The following is a 20,197-nucleotide window of genomic DNA, read 5'->3' as shown; positions in this document are numbered from 1 at the left end:
TAAAATATATAAAAGAGAAGAGGCATAAGAATAAGTCAATAAGATAGTGGAGAGAATCCAGTGAAGCAAATTAGTCAACGATACTGCAGATCATCTTTTCCATTCATTATTCAACAAAGGCTGGCTGCAAGTCGCAGATCAAACTTCAAAGTCATACTAATAAATTCAGGTATAGTTAATTTTGTGAAAAATTAATAATTGAGAATAGTTATATAAAAATTTAGTTAAATGAATTAAATTATTTAATATCTTTTAATTATTGTAAAATTGATTAAATCTAAGTTTTTATTTACTAATAATTTGTCACGTCATCATAGACTTTTGTAACTACTTGATCTTATTTAGCATGTGTAGATTAGTAGTGTTCATAGGTCGGGTAAAATCGAGTTTGATGTGATTTAGATTTGACCCGAAATATATACCAGACCTATTTGTTAGACCTGGATTCGGTCCTAAATCCGATAAAACCTACACACTTTCGGGTCGCGATTATATCGGGTAAAAACCGAGCCGTTAACATTACCTTCTTGTAAATTAGCATGTGAAAAATATCCAAATTTCTAAAACTCTAACAATTATTTAACACGGTAAAATTCACTTAAAAAAATATAATAAGAACCAACCATTCTCTAAAATTAAAGCACAACCATAATTAATACTAATATTGTTTAATAACACCAAATATTTAAATCAATACAAATAACACAATATTATGCATTAGTCTAAAATCTTATGCATTTTAAACATAAAACATTAACTTATAGTCTTATAATGACTGATAACACAAAATATTAAGGTTTACAATACTTAAATTTCACATAAGAATAGCTATCATCCATCACTAATAATATAAAATATTAATTGTGTATGATAAGCGGGTCACCGGACCGAGTTTTGACGACCCGAGCAATTTTTCGAACCCAATCCAAAATAATTAGGTCTATTTTTGAGATTCTTACTCAGTTTTAGACCCAATAAAATCACACTAAATTAGCTCATAAAAAAATCTGATATCGGGTCGAATCTTTAGGCCGGGCCGGACCATGAACGTGTGGACTATACCGACAAACCATAGGCTTTTTTATTTTCCTTCATATCTCTATATTATTTGTTCTACAATGTGTAACGAGATTTTTGCTTTTGTCTTTAGTAGTAAGAGAAAAAAAAAATTGCATGATGAGTTTGAAATATTTTCGTAGGATGTACAACCGTTAATCTTAAGATAACGTTCGCTTTCTATCTTAAAAAAAAAATGCATGATGAGTTTTTCAATTGTATCAACATTGTTATCTCCTATACCGCGAAGGCTAACCTGTTTTAAAAAAATAAAAAAGCGTTTCAAAAATTAATTTGTTATTAAAAAAATAATAAATAAAATATTTTAAAATTTAAATTTAAATAATTAATATAAAATATAATAAATTAAAATTAAAATTTATTTAATTAACGAAAAATATAACACTCCTCATCGAATAATGGATAGTAAAACGGGTCTTTCTTGTCATATTCATTCTTTTTTGAAAGTATGAGGATTGACATAAAAGTAGTCCTAACCGCATATTTCTCTTCATTCACATTTTCTAGAAGCATGCAATTAATTATTTTAGAATGATTTCAAGACCATTGTGTATGTAAAAGAGGAGTAAAATTTTAATAATTCTCTTAAACATGATCTTAATACTAATCAATTCTTTATCTATTTAGTAATTAAAACAATATGTTGGAAGAATTATTTATTAAAAGAATGTTATATATATTTTAAAAGGAAAACTATCAAAAATGTACTCAAATAATTTAAAAATATGACAAAAATATCCAATATTAAATATGTATTTTTTAAAAAATACTTTTAAAATTGAATTTTGATACAGTTTTTTGCAGAGTAAAATTAAAAAAATAAGATATTTTTATTCTTTAAATTTAGTAATTTTTTGTTAACTATATTTTTTTTTGTAATTTAAAAAAAAAATCACAAAAAATATATACTTAACAAAAAACACTAAATTTTAAGAATAAAAATATTTCATTTTTTAAAATCATATTTACAAAAAACAGCATCAAAATTCAATCTCTAAAATATTTTTTGAGAATACATATTTAATATTGAATATTTGTATCGCATTTTAAAATTATTTGAGAATATTTTTGTTAATAACAAAATTTGAGTGTATTTTGTTAATGACAATTATTGGAATGTATTTTTGGTAGTTTACTCTATTTTAAAAATAACAGCCAGTCTTTTATCCAGCTTTGATCAATTTAAAGTTTAAACAGAATGAAGAACTGTTTTACAAAATAAACACGATACTAATTTATAAATTTTCGTTGGCTTTCACTATGTCTATTAAAAAAAGAGAAAAAATAATAAGTGATGGCGTATTAATAGCAACCATGTTCCAGCTTAATGAGACGTACATTTTAGTTTGAGTGGTACAAACATACATTTATAAACACAAGTGTTAAATTTCAATGAAACAAGATGATAAGGTTGGCCTTCTTGATTAGCAGTTAACAAGTCTACTTCATAAGCAATACCACAATAATTTAGCAGCCACAACGCACCAACACCAATAATTTGGAAAGATGTAAAACCACCGTTCATGCTTGGTTGCATTTGAAAAGAAACCGAAGAGTCAGGCACATGAGGGGAATATCTGAATAGGGATCTGCAGGTTCTTAATGAATAAACAAACTATCACATACCATCATAATCTATTGATTGATTAAGCTAAAATCTAGGCCTTCCTTGAAACTTCAATGTCATCTAACAACGACAACTAATTCCCTAATCATGCTCCAGCATTTGCGTTTCTCACAAGAACCCCAAAGGGCGCGATCAGTAGCGGTCAAATGACGACGGACGAGCACCCCTGCTTGGTCGATCATACGGACCAGGCCTGCCCCTATAATTCCTTCCTTCGTCACGAGCTGCTATTCCACTTCCATACCTGTCACCAACACCTCGTGGACCACCATACCGGTCATAACCTCTTTCTTTGCCATAACCATTTTGCGCGTAATCTGAGCTTCCTCCATATCGATCACTTGCAAATCGATCTCCACTAGTGGGATACCTACAGTTTTAAAGGAAAGAAATCAAGATAGAATGCACATATATACCACAACTCAAAGCTATTGCCAATGATCTAACCAAATCTCAGATTCTCGATGCAATGAAAGCCTTCGTAGTAAATGCCACATTATCAATTCAAAGACAAGGAATGCGAAATGAAATGGCAACTATTCAGTTGGTTTTACAAACTAGATCAAAAGAACCAAAGAAGTAATTTGATAATAACCATTAGCCTTATATACCTGTCACTAGTATAACGATCACGACTTCCATATTTGTAATCTCGGGAATCAAAGCGATCCCTATCCCCATAACGTCCACCATCATAGCGATCATCAAGGTATCGATCACGTTCACCGCTAAGGCGATCACCACCAGCACCTCCAAACCTTGGGCGTGAGGGAAATGAACTACCACCCCGGCCGCGGCCACCTCCTGCCAAAGGACAATCTCGGGCCCAGTGCCCTGGACGCCCACATTTGAAGCAATCATCTTGTCCAACCCTGTCCCCAACTCCATAGCTTCCTCTACCTCCTGATGAGTAGCCACTTCTGTAACCTTGGTCTACGTCATCACCTCCCATCTTGGGCTGGGCCTTGTTTACTGAGATGATGCGGTCACCAATTTCTCGTCCGTGCATTTCCTTGATTGCATCCTCCATTCCCCTACGGTCTCCAAATGTAATGAACCCAAATCCACGTGGACGGCCTGTATCTCTTTCCATCATAATCTACAGGAAGAACCACTTGGAAACCTCATGCCAAGCAATAGCAATATGTACAGGTAATACTAACAGTATTTAATGAAAGCGACTTGCAAAATGATAAAATTTAGCATATCCAGAACATGTCTAGTAGGAATGTAAGTTTATCCAGGCTTGTGCAAGTAAAATAAACACCTAGTTGATATAGACATTAGTATACAGTCCAGAATATAAAAGGCAACTCATTCAAACAGAATTCTTTAGAAAACCAGTAAAATATACCCACGACATACAAACATGAAAAGGGCACAAAAGATGGAAAACAGTAAGTAAACAAGGAAAGGTATGTTAAAGTATACTATCAACTAATCTTCATTGGTATGGTACATTCTACCACCACCAATAATTAGCAAAAATATATAGGCACATTTTCCCAAATTAATTAGCAAAATTGCCTGAAAGATGATATAAACTATTGTACTTAATGATTGCAATTCAACAAACATGATTGAACAGTTATGCAACATTTATATTGAAACGTGTAGCCTTGTTGATATACATTGTTCAAGGGTGCCATCCACTAATGGCTGGTATATGCTCACAACCCATAACAAAAGTGTCATCGACAAGGTTGATCTCAATTCAAGGCTTAAATTAGTCAATAAATGCCAAACAATCCCTCACCAACAACCAAACTCAGATGCCAAAACAATGAATAGTCATGCAAGAAAGACAAGTTGCTTCATATTTTAAGTTTTATGCATCATACATGAAAGGATAACATACAATTGCAGAAATAAAATTTCAATATTTTATTCATGCAATGCATTCAAACAGCATTTATTTAAAGAAAAAGAACAGGTTATAACCAGACAACTTACTTTCTCTGTCAAATTGTTAAAGCATCAGAATGTTTTTCAATAGAGCTAAGCAATTCAGAGAGATCCCAAGCCCATTTTATTACCACAAATATCTCTTACAACAACTACTTCCACAATGTGAGCTAGAATTTCAGCATATTCCATACTGGTCATGACTTCATCGACAGACATTTAAACAATCTAATTCCCCACCTCTGAATATAGCATCGGAGTTACTTGATAAAATTGCTGTATTATATTAACACTATTATTTCTCGCTCAGAACTAGAAGAACTAACAATACAACATGCAGCCACAAACGAACAGTATATCATAAAATGAAGGTGCTATTATCTCTTCAGCAATCACCAGATCATTCTGCCACAAATCCAGTTACAGTGAGTATTCATATCTCTTCCAGCACAAATCTCTCACCAAAAAAGAATTCCAAATTTCTGAAAGACGAGACACGCAAGAAGGCTTAGCATTGACAATTTGACAGCATTCCTTATGGAGATCATGATTTCATGTTTTACTTCTTAATTGATTCAGCTAACTTCAATGATCTATCCATCTCAACAGATGCAAGAAATAATCCATCTTATGCAGAATTAATGCCAGGCAACATGTAAGACAGATTCATCATATTCGGTATACCACGATTATATGCCTAGCATTCTCCCTAATTCTGCTCTTCTGCCTCTTTGTTGACTGATACAACAAAACCAGCGTTCTAAAAGAAAAACCTTTCTTATGCAGATTCGGATTCTTCAACTAAAAGTATACTGACAAAAGAAGGACCATTCAAAATCAAATAAAATTTGTCCAACCCACAGACCCTATACCAATGGAGAAAGTAAGAAAACTGAAATTCATTCATTCAACCTTCAACATTGTTAACTATAACAAGCAGATTAGCTGGTGAAATACAAAATCTTATCATGAGAGAAGCCCACTATCTGAGCAGCAATTGTCAATGATACCAATGCTCCAAATTTGAAACATTTGAGCTCTACGACACTTTAAGTTCCCACAGAACCTGTAATGATGCAGAACCTTTTGGTGGCATAAGATGATATCCACATACAGCATGTGTCACATGAGTGATACCACCAACTCGATCCAACAATTTCCAAAGAACTGAGCATCATGTCGGCTGAGAAAGTACCCTAAACCGCCAAAGATGCAACAATATTGGATTGTGGCTGAAGCAAATGTATAAGACTTCTTGAACTAACTAAACAATCACTTTAACCGATCTACTGAGCATCGTACAATCAAAATCCAACTAATGGTCCTATATACTCTGAAATGTAAAATATATTGGTTATTGCCTACTGGAGAAGGCATGATGCATTTCAAGGCAGGAAAGCAGTTCTCTTTAATGTATTACTACTGGCCAAATGCCATACTTCTCTCAGTTCAATAGGCATTTATCTATAAGCCATGCATAAACAAATATAACAAAGCAGACCCCAAAAAAGCATACTGAAGTATTAACTTCCTCTAGCTGTCATTCCAACCTTACCACCAAATATCTCTTGCAAATCATAACAGGTTTTACTAAGGAATACTAAGACAGCACAAACAACATCTCTTTGCCATATAGTAGACAGGTGTAACATAAATTTTGATTGGCTGCCTTCCTTGTACTGAAACCCACATATCCCAAAGAAATATCAATCTCCAGCTTGGGCTCTATATTTACCACAATTTATTATTTTATCGGAAAATGAAAATGTGCTTCAGCCATGCCAAAATCAGTCTGGGAAAAAATATCTTTTTTAAAGTGTCACCTATAGCATCTCAAAGATCACAAGATTCACAACCCAAGCTCAAAGAAGACAAGGAAAAGAAGCAAAGAATCATCCTCTGAAAAAAAGGAGAGAAAACACAAACATAGAAAGATTGAAAATTTAGTTTGCTGAGCCAAAAAATTCAATCCATAAAATACAGAACCCCCAGTCCCCATCATCAACTACTTGTGGACCTCATCAGCACAGGGCTAAACCTATCCGTGATGCTTTTATGACTTAATAGAAATCAGTACAACCAATGAAGCTTATACCATACTATGAGCTGCGATGAAATGGAATCAAACTGCAAAGGTTTTTCCCTTATATATATGTGCTTTTTTATCTTCAAAAAAGTTACTTGATGCAACGAAAAAGTCAAACAGGAAATTTTCGTTTGCACCTTTAATTCTGATAGCAATAGTAATAATAATTTGAAAAAAAAAAAGGAAGGGGTGGAGAAAAATGCAAATCTGACATTTCCCCAACCAGGGAAAAAAATAATTTTCACAATTGCTAATTACTACAGTTATAACACCACTTACTTAAGAAGATACATGCATCGAGCTCTTTTTTTCATGTATATAAATCCAAAAAAAAAAAAAAGCTGCACATTTTTACAGGTGAAGAAAACAAGAGATGGAAAATTGGTGAGAATAGACGAGAAGGTACCTGGCATTCGAGAATTTTGCCGTAACGGCCAAAGGCATGCTCGAGCTGACGCTCCGTTACGTCCCATGACAATCCTCCGACGAATATTCGATTCTCTTCTTTGCCCGCCATCACTGAATAACTCACTCAGTTTTCTTGAGTCTCAAACAAGCTCCCTTAATCCCTGAAGCACCGAAATCGAAAATGTCGAGAATTTAGAAATGAATGAATTGAAAAGAGGGCGAAAGGAAAAACCTTGTGAAGATGAAAGGGCTTACAGGCACAGAGAACAGTGATTGGGGAAAATATTTTAGGGTTTTGGATGAAACCCTTGAAGAAGGTTCCCGAAACTTGAAAGTGTCACGCCTTCCCTAACTACCGTTTCTGCTTCTAACTTGTACCTGCTTATTCTTAGGTCTTAGCCAACATACCAAACATTTCTTATTCTTAAATTCGTTTTATTTATTAAAAAAAATAATTCGAAAAAAAATTGTCTTATTATTTCCCTAAAACGGAAAAAGAAAATTAGGCATAGTTTTTTGAGTAACCTAACAAAATAATTCTGTTATAAGTATGCTAAAAATAATCATTAATTAATTATTTATATATAATATATATTAAAATAAAAAATACATATTAAAAATATATAAATAATATATAAATAAATATATAATAATTAATTTAGTGGTTAATTTTTTTAATATTTATATAATATTTATGCAAAACAAAATATACCGCTTATTATTTTTTGTGTTGGAGAGAGCTGAGTGCATCTCACAATGATAGGAGAAGAGATGAGTTTTTCATTGCTATGGTGTGAACAAATCAGTCCTTCCGATTTGTTTCATTTTTTAAATCAACAACCACAAATCGGATGGTCCGATTTATGTTTTTGAAAATAAAAAATTTTTTACTGTTGAAATCAAACCGTCCGATTTCTATTTCAAAAAATAAAAAAAATTAAAAATACAAAACGGACCATGCGATTTGTAGTTTTTTTTTATCAAACAAATCAGACCTTCCGATTTGTACTTTACTTTTTTTTCAAACAAATCGGACCGTTCGATTTGAATAAAACACAATATAAAAAAAAAACACCTAATCTTCCTATAACAATGTATTACACATATATTTATACAATATAAAAAAAAATTAGCCCAAAATATACTTCTATGTTTTTTTTCCCCTAAGGGTACACGTCACATTAACTTAGTCTTACAAAACTTTTGAGCACAATGGATTCTTGACAGACAGTATGTAACATGACAATGACTCATTAAACTTGTTTAACATCAACTATGTAATTTTGAGTTCGGTCAACTTATTAGAAATAGTCAATTTAGTCCATTCCATACTATTTAAGTTAAATTAACAACAGCCATGACATGTAAGAGCAAAATATCTAGTTAAAAAATAAAAAATATCAAGCCTATAAGATGTGCGAGTAGATTGATGTTAATATGATAAATTGACAATTGTAGCTTTGAATTTTTTATTTAATATTTTTTAAATATTTTGCAATTTTCTGTTTAATTATGAATGCTAAGTGCTAAGGCTAATAACGATTTTGTAAACAGTCGGCATAATCATGATTTTTTTTCACATTGTTTCTATCATACAATGACATATAAGCTTTTGCCCAAAAAGAAAAGGCTTTATATTTATTGGTCATGGGTCATGAGACATTAAGACAAGAAAATCAAATTTAAACAAAGAAATATCTCTCTGACCAAAAACAAAGTATATCAGCCTTAGGCAAATATGACCTAAACCTTCATACGCATCTCATAAGTTTCTTATTCCATTTATTTTGAGTGAACACCGTAACTACAAAAGTTAGGTAAAAGCTCACTTCTTGTTGTCTTAATATAAAATTAATAGTAAAAAATTATTAGATGATAATTTAGTCAAATTTATCAAATCATCTCACGGTTTTCAAATATCAACTTCACATAAAGACAATTGCATGTGAGTTTTTGCCTAAAAGTTAATATCTAATATGTATGAAAGCAATTACAAATGAATTATATTGCAGGTGAAAAATACTTACAATGTTGAATTTTTTTATGAATACAAATGGGAAGAGGGGTAACATGGTGTAGGATCAAGCCTATGAAATCACCATCACACACCAAATTTATGAGCAACAACAAGCTCTTTGGCTGTATAAATAACTTATTTACATAATTACATGGCCACTGTACATTTTACATGTACAAACCAGGGGAGTGAAACATGTTAGAATTGGAGCAATTTAATATATTTTTTTTTCTCTGAACTATTCGGGCAAAAGGGGAAGCCTAGTGACACTGGTACCCTTGCCACCACCACCACCAGTAGACACTGAATTAGGACTTGTTTTCTTGCGGGAAGCAGAACTGGATTTAGATATTTTTTTTGCATTTAGCCTCATGGGAAGTATCTGCAACCTTGGGTTTTGTTCTGTACCTGACTTTTCAGCAGCCAACTGATAGCTTTCTACAAGTTCGAGCTGCCGTGCTATTATTTCCGAACGTCTAGGAAGGAGCTCCACAGGTTCCCCACCGGGTATCACAATGTATTCTATTGCAAGTCTAACCTCCTGCCATATACATATAAGTAAACGAAAATTCAAAACTAAGTCAAAAAAATATACATGAAAGTATGAAGCACTAAGCCAATATTTGTTTTTTCAAGTGAAACAGAAAGATTGTTTGATATGATATTTGGTAAATCAGAAAGATGTCCTTTAATGCAGAGAAAAGCTAAAACTACTGATGGGAAGCATGAATGAGAATAAGTATGTACAGAGGAGCACTGGAATTTCTCACTAAAAGGAACTAATTTAACTGCCAAGACTGTAGTGAAGAAATCAGATGCTAATAAGAGAAAAGGAAAGGCTTGTACCTCCAAGGCATCAATCTCTTCCAGAGATGGTTTTCGTTTTGGTTCATCATCCTCGATTTCAATATCAAGAGCATCATTGTAAGGTTTTTTTGCAGGGCCAAATGATTCTAGCCCAAGGATCATACGTACTGCTTTGACCATTTGTGCCATGGTATTGGACTGCAAGAAACAAAAACTCAGTATAAGAAGATAATGACAAACAACAACCACCAAGCCATTATAACATGATAGTGTTCTATTGTAACCAGAAGTTCATTATAATATATAAAGAGAATACATCGAAGTAACAACTAAAGAGGCAACTAAAAATCACCTTAATAACAAAAATTGGTAACTTGTGGAATTTCGCTACACTACGGATCCATGGGTTCTGTCGTATCTCAGAACTGGATGCTAGAATTGCATCAGCAGCTCCAATATCATCTGTTACATCTACCAAATCTTCAAGTCCCATCACCTTTGCTACTTGCAGTAGATCAGCTTCAAGAATCTAAATGCATCCAACATGAAACAAGTGCCAGGTTAATAAGAAAGGGAGGCATCAAGAAAGAGTTTGGGCAATGCATGTTTTCAAGAATGAAATCCATTCAACATGGAAAACGAGACAGGTATAAAAGCCCTTGAATACCTTGTAAGTATACACTTGAACTGGTGACCTCCTCGTAGTCACAGATCCATTAGTACTCCATTTCTTAGATCGAGAAGTAGGGCTGTCTGCTTCATCCTCATCAGACTTAAAGTCAGAACTCACAGTATTATTTACAGATCCACTAGTGCTCCATTTCACGGACCATGTAGGAGAAAGGTCTTTATCATCCTTATCAGAATCTATTTCAGAACTTATGATACTATTCTTAGTTATATCAAGGGTTTCTCCAAGACTTTTTTCAGGCATTGGAGCATACTGCAATAAATCTTTTGCAGAGTCATCCCATTGACGGACTTCAAATAATGGAGATTTTCCTGTTAAGGCAGGAAATTTCCTAATCAAACTTCAGTTTAAGCAACTATGAGATTACCACATCAGTTAGATATTAAGATATTCCTTTTTTGTTTTTGGTTTTTTTTTTTTGGGGGGGGGGGGGGGGGGTTGAAAAATACCTGCCAAAATGGCATCCACAGTTGCATCTAATCTATGATGAACGCGACATTCAGTTTTAGATATCAACTCAACAGCACAAGTAAATGTAGGAGGTCCTTTCCTTTCTAGAATTGTCTTCTGCACTTTTCTTTTCTTAGCTTCCTCATCTCCAAGGGTTACACTCTGTTGATATAAATACTCAACAAACATTACTAATGTGTGTAAGTATTACACATATTCTATTTCTATATGCTTCTGAATTTTTCTTGATTCACTCTTTGGAAAAGGGAACTGATGAGAAAAAGGAAAGAGCGACTTTTCACCTCTATGCCACCAACAAGATTCTGAAGAGAAGGATTTTTTATTATGTTTTCAATTGTCATTCCATGTGCTGTTCCAACCAATTGGACTCCTCTTTGAGCAATGGTACTAGCTGCTAATGCTTCAAGCTCTGTTCCAATTTCATCAATTATAATGGTTTCAGGCATATGATTTTCAACTGCTTCAATCATAACCTGCATAGAGAAGCGTGAACAGTGTCACAGAAGTTCATTTATCAGAACTTGTTCTACAAAAATGAAACTGAGCCAATGAGATTTGTACGGACATTATGCTGCATATGTACATTTGGAACTTGCATCCTCCTTGCCCTGCCTATGCCTGCATGAGGAACATCTCCATCACCTCCAATTTCATTGGATGTATCCACTATTACAACACGCTTCTTTAACTCATCTGCCAGCATCCTAGCAATCTCTCTGCACAAGCAAGCTTCTTCAGATATGCATATTAAATAACTGATTTTGACCAATATTAACATACATAAAACTTTAAAATGATATTGTTTGGCGTGACTAAAGAAATTATTGCATAAAATTTACACTGATGAGGAAACATGAACAATCACAGTCACAGACCATTTTGGGTAAGAGTGCTTTGCTGTTGAGGCATTTACAGAGAAACATGAAGGGAAAAAATCAACATGAGAAACTTGAAAACAAAAACTTCACTTTTTCAGGAGCTAATAAACCACGTCCACAATCAAAACTTCAAATAAAGACACAGAAATCCTATTCAGAATATCAAACATTGGCAAGGTTTACCTGATTAACGTAGTTTTACCCACTCCGGGAGGTCCTATGACCAATATAGAACCCCCATCCTCAACCAAATCACGTATGATTTCCGCACTACCACTCACTGCTCGACCCACCCGGCAAGTAAGGCCAATGATTTGCATTTTACGATTCCGAATCGCACTTATACGGTGTAAAGAGCTATTAATACCAGATCGGTTGTCATCAGAAAACTCACCTACCTAAACATAATGAAACATTATATCAGAAGCCATTATTCATTAACACTAAGGGAGACAAATGCTATTTCGGCAACTAGAAGTCTAGAAACTATAACTATAAAAACCTCAGTAATCACAAGGCACAATCCTTACATGCAACTTCAAAAGTTCTTGACCATGCATTATGTATAATTGTGTTAGAAATAAAGTTCCAACTTCAATTACAAAGAATAATCTTTACACTCTCCTCACGAGTGACTATATTCTTCTATCTAGATCTTTGGACCCCACCTTACCAATCTTTTAACTTTTTTTTCTCCCTGGTCAAATTATTTATCACAATAACTCTTCCAAGCAACAGCAATTCGCCAATAAATAAATCACTTAGCACTGAGTGATAGCAGATAATTGGTTCGCATATTCCAGTTGAAACAATAATAAATTCAAAGTGGATCAATTAAAGCTTATATTTTGCAAAGGCCCCTCATGAAAATACATATAATACAAGAAATGTTCCATCGAAAATGCTCAACCAAACAAAGAACAAGCTAACTCACCCACCTTGGAAATGGCATGGCGTAAATCTTCAAGCTTTATGGGTTGTTCAGAGATAACCCAATCTCCGGAAGGAAACCTGGCGAGAGGCTTGCGACCCAGATCCATCACAACCTCTATAAGCGTCCCAATCTCCTGGTGCCGATAAAGCTCCCTCCTCATCTTCAGAGGCAACAGCTCCAAGAACATCTCAAGCTCCGTGGAGGCCTCGGGCCGCGACGTCGACGGAACGTTCTGGGAGCTGAACGGATAGCCGTTACCGGAGGAGAAACGATCGGAGGGGCGGCGAATTTCCGGGGAGGGAATCCATGAGGAGGAGGAGGACCTGGCGGAGCGAATCGCGGAACCCGAACGACGTGTTCGACGAAATGACGAAGAGACGGTGGAGATGAGGTTTGAGCTGATGTTGAGGTAGGCAAGTGCTGAGGTTGGAAGGTGGTGACTTGTGGAGTGCCATGAGCAGTGAAGATCGATCACCACATAATGCGAATTCAGTGCTCTCATTCTGTTATGTTAGTTTTTTTTTCTGTGTTCTTTGGTTTGAGATGTGTGTTGATGAGTTAAAGAAGAAAGAAGAAGAAGAAGAAGAGAAAAAGAAGATTCCGAGGTATCTTCTATTACTATTGGGATTGGAGGGAAGGAAGGGACAAGTAAGTGTTGGAGACCGTTAAAAGGTTTGGTGATTGATTTGTGAGACCAGAGAAATAAGAATCAACGTAGTTGGTTGCTTACGAACCACACGTTGTTTTTTGGTGAGAGAGTTTACGTTCACGCCTTCTTCCAAATTAATCAAAGGCTTGTTCCATTCAACTTTTCTTTCTTTTTTTTTTTTCTTTCCTTATTTTAGGGGAGTTTCATCATGTGCTTTGTGTAAATTCATGGCAATTTTTGTTCAGAGATCCCACGTGCTAAATAATCCTTTTTTTTTTGAGTAAATACCATTTCCGGCCCCTGTCCATTTTGAAATTTGACTACCCGCCCCCTATCCTTTATAAATTATCAAATCGGCCCTTATCCATTTACGCCGTGATACCAATGAGCCCTTGAGTTAGTTTCTCCGATCAAAGTCGACGGAAAACGCTGAGGTGTAACGTGCTATCCGTGACGTGGCTTTGGATCATCAAACGTGGATTGCTCTGTAAGCATGTGGACAAATAAGCCCCTGCAGACTCAGCAAAGTGACGTCGTTTTAAAAAGAAGTCTCTTTGGTCGTTTAGGGCGAAATCTCAGTCTCCCCATTCCTGAACCCTAACACTAGTGACTGAAGCATGAGCGATTGTGAGCAGTCTTCAACCTGTAACACACGCCGTGTCTGGAGGAAGAATTTGATGGGTTCGAGTAGCAATGCAAGTGAGGGCAAGAAGGCTAAGTTCCAGCACCCTAAATGCAAGTGTGGCACCTATGCAGTGATGCAACAGTCTGGGACAGCGAAGAACCCAGACAGAATTTTCCTGGGTTGTTCCAACTATGGCGTAAGTGTGCACCCATCTTCAGTTTATGTAATCAACTTCCCACTTGTTTAACAAGTTGTATTCACTATAATGGCAATTGCAGATGGAGCAACGTCACTGCAACTTTTTTGTTTGGCTGGACGAGGTGATTGCTAAACGTTTTGGCAATGAAGATGACAATGACATTCAAGGAAGACTGATGTTGATGGAGAAAAGGTTGGAGCAATTGGAATTCAAGATTGAAGATGAATATGAAGCAAAATCAAAAAAATGTAGTAATAGCCATATTGTGTTTGTTATGCTGGCAATGTTAATTGTGATAACAGCAGTTGTGTTTGTAGTGTTTTAGGGTATATTGTGTTGCTTCAAGTGATGCATAGATATCTGTTGAGATTTGTGTTAATCTGCTCTGTAATTGTAGATTCCGAATGAAATGAATGTGAATTTTTCTTTGTTATAATGTAAAGACTGAACCCAAGATAGCTGTGCACAATTCTGTATAAGGTAAAAGCATAATGTTCATATTCATACTGCTAAGCACAAAGGCATTTACATAGTGAGCCAAATTCATCATCAAAGGTCTGTCTTCACAAAACAGAGAACATGTTCCACATTGTTCAGTGTATTACTTCTAATAACTTGACAACCAAAAAAGTTTACACCAAAAAACTTGACAACCAAAAAACTATACACCAAAATATTCATAACTAACACTAGGATTATGTCATTTCTGAATCCTTGGTGGCCTAAACCCATATGTTGGCTTGAATTTGTGGGGTGCATTTAGGCCTAGTGTGGGGATAAACATGAAGGGAGTTGTGGCAGTCCCTGAGTCAGTTGCTCCTTCACATGGAAGTTGTTGCTGAGTTGATGGTTGTGAGTTTGTGGTTGTTGCTTGCTGTAGAGGTGGCTGAACTGTTGGGGCTGTGGCCTGCTGTTGAGAGTGGTGCACTGTAGGTCTTGGAGGTCGAGTTATAGCTTGCTTGGGCCTAAAATTTGGCCCCTGGGGGAGTGTAGTTGGGGTAGCAGGGTTTGAGGGCTCAGTATTGGAGTCCACACCCTAAAAAATAGAAAAACAACTCAGTTTATTGTAAATGCTGTTGGGCCAATTAATTTTATAGTTAAAGAGCATGAATATGTAAAGTAACATTACCTCTAGTGGTGGTTGGGCAGGGTGTGAAGATTGAGTGTCAACCCTTGTCTCTTGTTGGACTGAATGAGTGTTAGAGGTCTTAGGGGCTTTTTTTCTTTTGCCTTTTTGCTTTACCCTGTGAAAGACATATGAGAAACAAAGAAAGCACAGCCATGATAGAACAAAAAAATGCTTAAGCTAAGGGAAACATTAAGTTCAGACAAAAAATTACCACTGGATCAATAGATGGGGCAGTAACATTTTGGGGAACATTGCTTCCAACTCCTTCCCCGGCCTATGCAAATCAAAAAATAACAGTCTCATCTATTGTACTTTTCATTTGAATAGAGGAAATAACTACTACTACAATGGGAAAGAAAAATATGAAGAAGGCCTCTTACCTGTGCTTCCTGCTGATCTGGAGGTGGCTGTGATGATTGGTTTCCAGTTTGTTGTTGCTTTGCCTTCTTTCGTTTTGGCTGCCAATTCGGATTTGCAGGAGCTCCTTTGCAAGTCATGTGGTAGTGTCCCTTTTGCCCACATTTGCTGCACGTGACTTGGAATGACTTCCTCACCTTGTGACCTTGCTGCTGCATTTGTGACTCAGCCACGACATCAACAGCCCTTCTTTTGGTTGGTCTCCCTGGGGGTCTCCTAATGATTGGTGCCTCTGGACGCAGCCTGTTTGTTTCTTCCCAAAACTCCTCAGAATTCACTGGTTTAATGGAGTCCCCATAAGTAGCCCGAACAGCATCCATTGTAAGCCATTTATGTGTAAAATCCTCTGGTTTCAGCCCTTGTTTCCTTAACCTAGAGATAGCAGCTACTGCATGCTTGCAAGGCAACCCTAGTAGGATAGATACAGAAATGACCTTTACTCACTCAAAGTTTACTTAAATAATTGCCAAGAAATGAGTTGATGATTATACCTGTCAGTTGCCAAACGTTGCAGGCACATGTATGTCTTTGTAAATTGACAGCCACTCTGGTCTGGTACCTCTGAACTTCAAACAATACCCTTGCCTCATCTCCAGCCCACTCTGCTGTCCACTTATTGCTCTCAGGAATGATGTACTCATCCAGCCTTAGTTGTTGAACTGGAGCCAATTTACCCTTGCATTTGCTGATTCTGTGCTTGTGCCCTGCCATCTTTCGCATTATGTAACTTCGAAGCTCCTCGCACATAGTTAAAATCGGTTTCTCTCTATACTCCACGATCTTGGCATTCCAAACTTCGCACATGTTATTGGTGATGTTGTCACACTTCGGGCCATGGCTAAAGTAAGCCTTTGTCCATGAACCAGGATCAAACTTCTGTAGATACTCCCAAGCAGTTGTGTTCACCTTCTTCACAAGTTCTATTGAGTCTTTGAATTCCCTCATTGTTGTGCTCTTGGCAGCCTTCCAAACCAGCCCTTTTGTGTGCTTATCCTTAAAGTGCTTGATGAAATTTTTCCATATATGTAAGACACAATTCCTATGATGGGCTTGTGGCATTACCTCATGCAATGCCTTAGCCAAACCCTACAATAACAGTTCATAAGAACAATTGAATTAATTTATAAACACAGAACACAAACTATATAACAAAAAGGAAATACAAAGAAAGAAGGAATATAACCTTCTGCTGGTCAGACATGAAGTTCCACCCATTGGCAGCCACAGAACCAAGATCATCATGCAGGATTGAAAGAAACCATTTCCAAGAATCAGTGTTCTCAGCTTCAACTACAGCAAAAGCTATAACAAAGAAACTATTATTGGCATCCTGCCCCACAGCTGACAACAGATGCCCTCCGAAGTACCCTTTTAAGAAGCATCCGTCCAATCCAATCAGAGGGCGACAGCCCGCCTTGAAGCCTTTCTTGCATGCATCCAGTGAAATGTACAACCTATTGAAGAGTGGACGACCCTCCGGTTGAGGAATGACATCAACCATACCAGTGGATCCAGGATTGCTTTTGTGAATTTCATTTAAGTAGTCATGCAGCTTTCCATATTGTTCTCGCTCCTTTCCAATTACTTGCTCTCTAGCAGCTTTCAAGGCTCTGTATATCATCCTATAATTTATATGGACATTATAGTCCTGCTTCATGTGCTCTAGTGCCTCTTTCGGAGTCATCAGAGGTTGAGTTACCAACCTTTTTACCAGCTTACTTGTCACCCAAGATCTATCAGCCATATTGCTGCTCAAATTCCTACCACAGTTATGCTCTCCAATGAATGTCTTTATTTGAAAACTGAGACTCTGACTATTATGAGAGCAAAACACCAGCCATGGACAACCCTCCTCAGCACACCTTGCTCTAATCCTCTTTGGCTCATTCTTCAAATACATAAGCTCTTTTCCCTCATATACAAAGTAATCCTTAAGTGCTTGCTTGAACATTGCCATGGTCTCAAAGTGTTGTCCAACCTGAAACTGAACTTCACCATACTCTGCATCCTCATTAAAATCAGGATATCTTGCCTTATGCTCCTCATCTGAGTCAGAAATTGGGGAGTTAAATGCCTCAGACTCATATTCATATGGCTTTTCCAGGTCTGAGTCCAACTCCTCAGCCACTGGATCTGAATTGGGCTTATCCCTTGCCTCACCATTTGGGTCAACATCACCTGGCCCATTACCTTGATCTCCACTAGGCCCACTGTTTGGCTCATTGTCTGTTTCTTGTTGGGATAGAACATGTTTTCTTTTTCTTCCAACATACCTCTTAGCCTTCTTCTTCTTAGTCCTAGGAGACATTTTCTTATCACCAAAAATACCAGCTGGCACATTCTTCTTCTTCTTAGGTGTCTGTTGTCTAACACAACTCTTCTTCCTAGCACCCTTTTGTCCAGCATCCATTGCCTCTTTCATCCTCACACTAGGCTGCTTCTTCCTCATACTCTTCCTCTGTACATTTACTTCCTCATCACTACTACTAATATCAGATTCTAATCCAGTTGGAGGGGGTTTGTAGGGTTCATCTTCGGTTGTTTCATATCCGTCATTGGAAGAAGGTGAATCTACCTCAACAACATCAGGGCCATATTCTGGTTGACTAACATCATGCTCAAAGTAAATAACCAACAAATCCGACTCCACATTCTCCATCTTTTTATCACACATTTCATTGATTTCCTTATTCCCTTTCAGAACATGCAACCCAGACTCTAAATCAAGGGAACTGCCATCATACCAATACATTTGTTTGTAACTTGTATACCCCAAACCCTTGAACATTTCCTCCAAATCCTTGAAATTAACATAATCTATGTCTAACGGAGGAAATGTCTCAACACTTCCATCACGGTAGAACAATGCACCATCTTCATCCCTTTCAAACGAACCCCCATGATGAAAAACAGGGACTATTTCATATGACATCTATTAGAACAACAATGTGCAATAATTAAAAACTAATTAACAACTTCCATCACGCCTCATTTTAACATTCTAGAACATGCATGGGGTGATCACTAATCTAAATCATCATTAACAGTAACCAAGTTCAGAAAAAAAATGGAGCAACACAAGCTAACGAAGCTTCAAGACTCAGATAGCGACACTAACCTTAGTAGCGCCGTCAGTTCCTTCGTCTGCAGCACCGTCAACCCCTCCCTGTTGGAAGTCTCTGTCAGCTTGCTTGGAGGGAGACGTTTCGGTCTCTTAGGATTTCTTCGTAATTTTCAGGATGGAACGAGGGTGATGTATGGTGATTGGGGTGTGCACAAGGAGGAGAATGAGATTTCACCCCAAACGAGCAAAATGATGCCACGCAAAACGACGTCGTTTTGCTGAGTCTGCAGGGGCTTATTTGTCCACATGCTTACAGAGCAATCCACGTTTGATGATCCAAAGCCACGTCACGGATAGCACGTTACACCTCAGCGTTTTCCGTCGACTTTGAACGGAGAAACCAACTCAAGGGCTCATTGGTATCACGGCGTAAATGGATAAGGGCCGATTTGATAATTTATAAAGGATAGGGGGCGGGTAGTCAAATTTCAAAATGGACAGGGGCCGGAAAGGGTATTTACTCTTTTTTTTTTACTTAGGTAATAGAAGATACCAGGGAAGGAAAATGAGTTTTTTTTTTTAAGTTTTTTATGTAACAAAATGATGAACAAAATAAATATCAAATATGTTATTAGGTTAGCCACCAAGTCGTGGTTTATGTATTTTTTGTGAAATAGTTGTAACTTGTATTTATATCTTTATACATTAAATGTGAATGAAAATAGAGCAACTCATTTTGGACAGTTAGACGCTCGATTTTCATATGAATAGATTGCTTTTGTGATTGCATGTCCCTTTCCACCATTAATAAGCTCAATATGATGTTATGATTGGTTACACGATTCCAAGTGAGCAGCCGAAGTGGATTCAACCTCTTGAATAGTTGTACTTGTACAATTGTGGTTTCTTACTTCCATAGTTCCATTTCATTAATCAAAGATCTCGTACCAAAGACACAACACACAAGTTAAGTAATACGACAATATATATTATTGACCCAACTTATGAACCAAATATGCTTCTAGACACTCTACTGTCTTAAACGAATATTCAAAATCAGATAATTCCCAAATCCCTATTTAGCAAATCTTATGATAAGGGTTTCTAACTTTCTATTCAATATTTGGTCTTTGTCAAGTTTTGAATTCGGGTACAACTAGGGATAGAAACAGGTTAGGTCAGGTCAAAACAGACTTTGCTCTTAATAGATTTA

General features: G+C 36.4%; 3 protein-coding genes across 4 annotated transcripts; all 3 read right to left on the bottom strand.

The window, feature by feature from the left end:
• Positions 1-2,459: 2,459 nt before the first annotated feature.
• Positions 2,460-7,538, bottom strand: LOC130950665 (glycine-rich RNA-binding protein RZ1B-like). Of its 2 annotated transcripts, none has more exons than XM_057879222.1 (4): positions 7,359-7,538; positions 7,102-7,264; positions 3,316-3,803; positions 2,460-3,074 (listed from the first exon to the last, which is right to left on the bottom strand). In XM_057879222.1, the coding sequence occupies exons 2-4, from the start codon at positions 7,210-7,212 to the stop codon at positions 2,837-2,839; spliced, it is 837 nt and encodes a 278-aa protein (XP_057735205.1). In that variant the 5' UTR covers positions 7,213-7,264; positions 7,359-7,538; the 3' UTR covers positions 2,460-2,836. The 2 variants fall into 2 exon arrangements, with proteins under 2 accessions (XP_057735205.1, XP_057735206.1); XM_057879223.1 differs by lacking the exon at positions 7,359-7,538 and adding an exon at positions 4,658-5,805.
• A 1,546-nt stretch (positions 7,539-9,084) lies between these two features.
• LOC130950427 (protein SEEDLING PLASTID DEVELOPMENT 1) lies at positions 9,085-13,596 on the bottom strand. The gene is made up of 9 exons (XM_057878913.1): positions 12,906-13,596; positions 12,151-12,365; positions 11,655-11,805; positions 11,371-11,562; positions 11,068-11,230; positions 10,595-10,929; positions 10,280-10,456; positions 9,967-10,125; positions 9,085-9,661 (listed from the first exon to the last, which is right to left on the bottom strand). Exons 1-9 carry the CDS (start codon positions 13,401-13,403, stop codon positions 9,359-9,361), a joined length of 2,193 nt encoding a protein of 730 aa, XP_057734896.1. The 5' UTR covers positions 13,404-13,596; the 3' UTR covers positions 9,085-9,358.
• Positions 13,597-14,782: 1,186 nt separating this feature from the next.
• On the bottom strand, positions 14,783-18,852 carry LOC130950266 (uncharacterized). Its single transcript, XM_057878783.1, has 6 exons — positions 17,104-18,852; positions 16,412-17,006; positions 15,884-16,329; positions 15,715-15,777; positions 15,504-15,618; positions 14,783-15,410 (listed from the first exon to the last, which is right to left on the bottom strand). Exons 1-5 carry the CDS (start codon positions 18,850-18,852, stop codon positions 15,583-15,585), a joined length of 2,889 nt encoding a protein of 962 aa, XP_057734766.1. The 3' UTR covers positions 14,783-15,410; positions 15,504-15,582.
• Positions 18,853-20,197: the final 1,345 nt, after the last annotated feature.

The sequence above is a fragment of the Arachis stenosperma genome, chromosome 9 (genome assembly GCF_014773155.1).
Source record: "Arachis stenosperma cultivar V10309 chromosome 9, arast.V10309.gnm1.PFL2, whole genome shotgun sequence".
In the NCBI taxonomy this organism is placed as follows: Eukaryota; Viridiplantae; Streptophyta; class Magnoliopsida; order Fabales; family Fabaceae; genus Arachis; species Arachis stenosperma.
The sequence above is the reverse complement of the archived record's forward strand: the minus strand, read 5'-3'. Positions and strand labels throughout refer to the sequence as shown.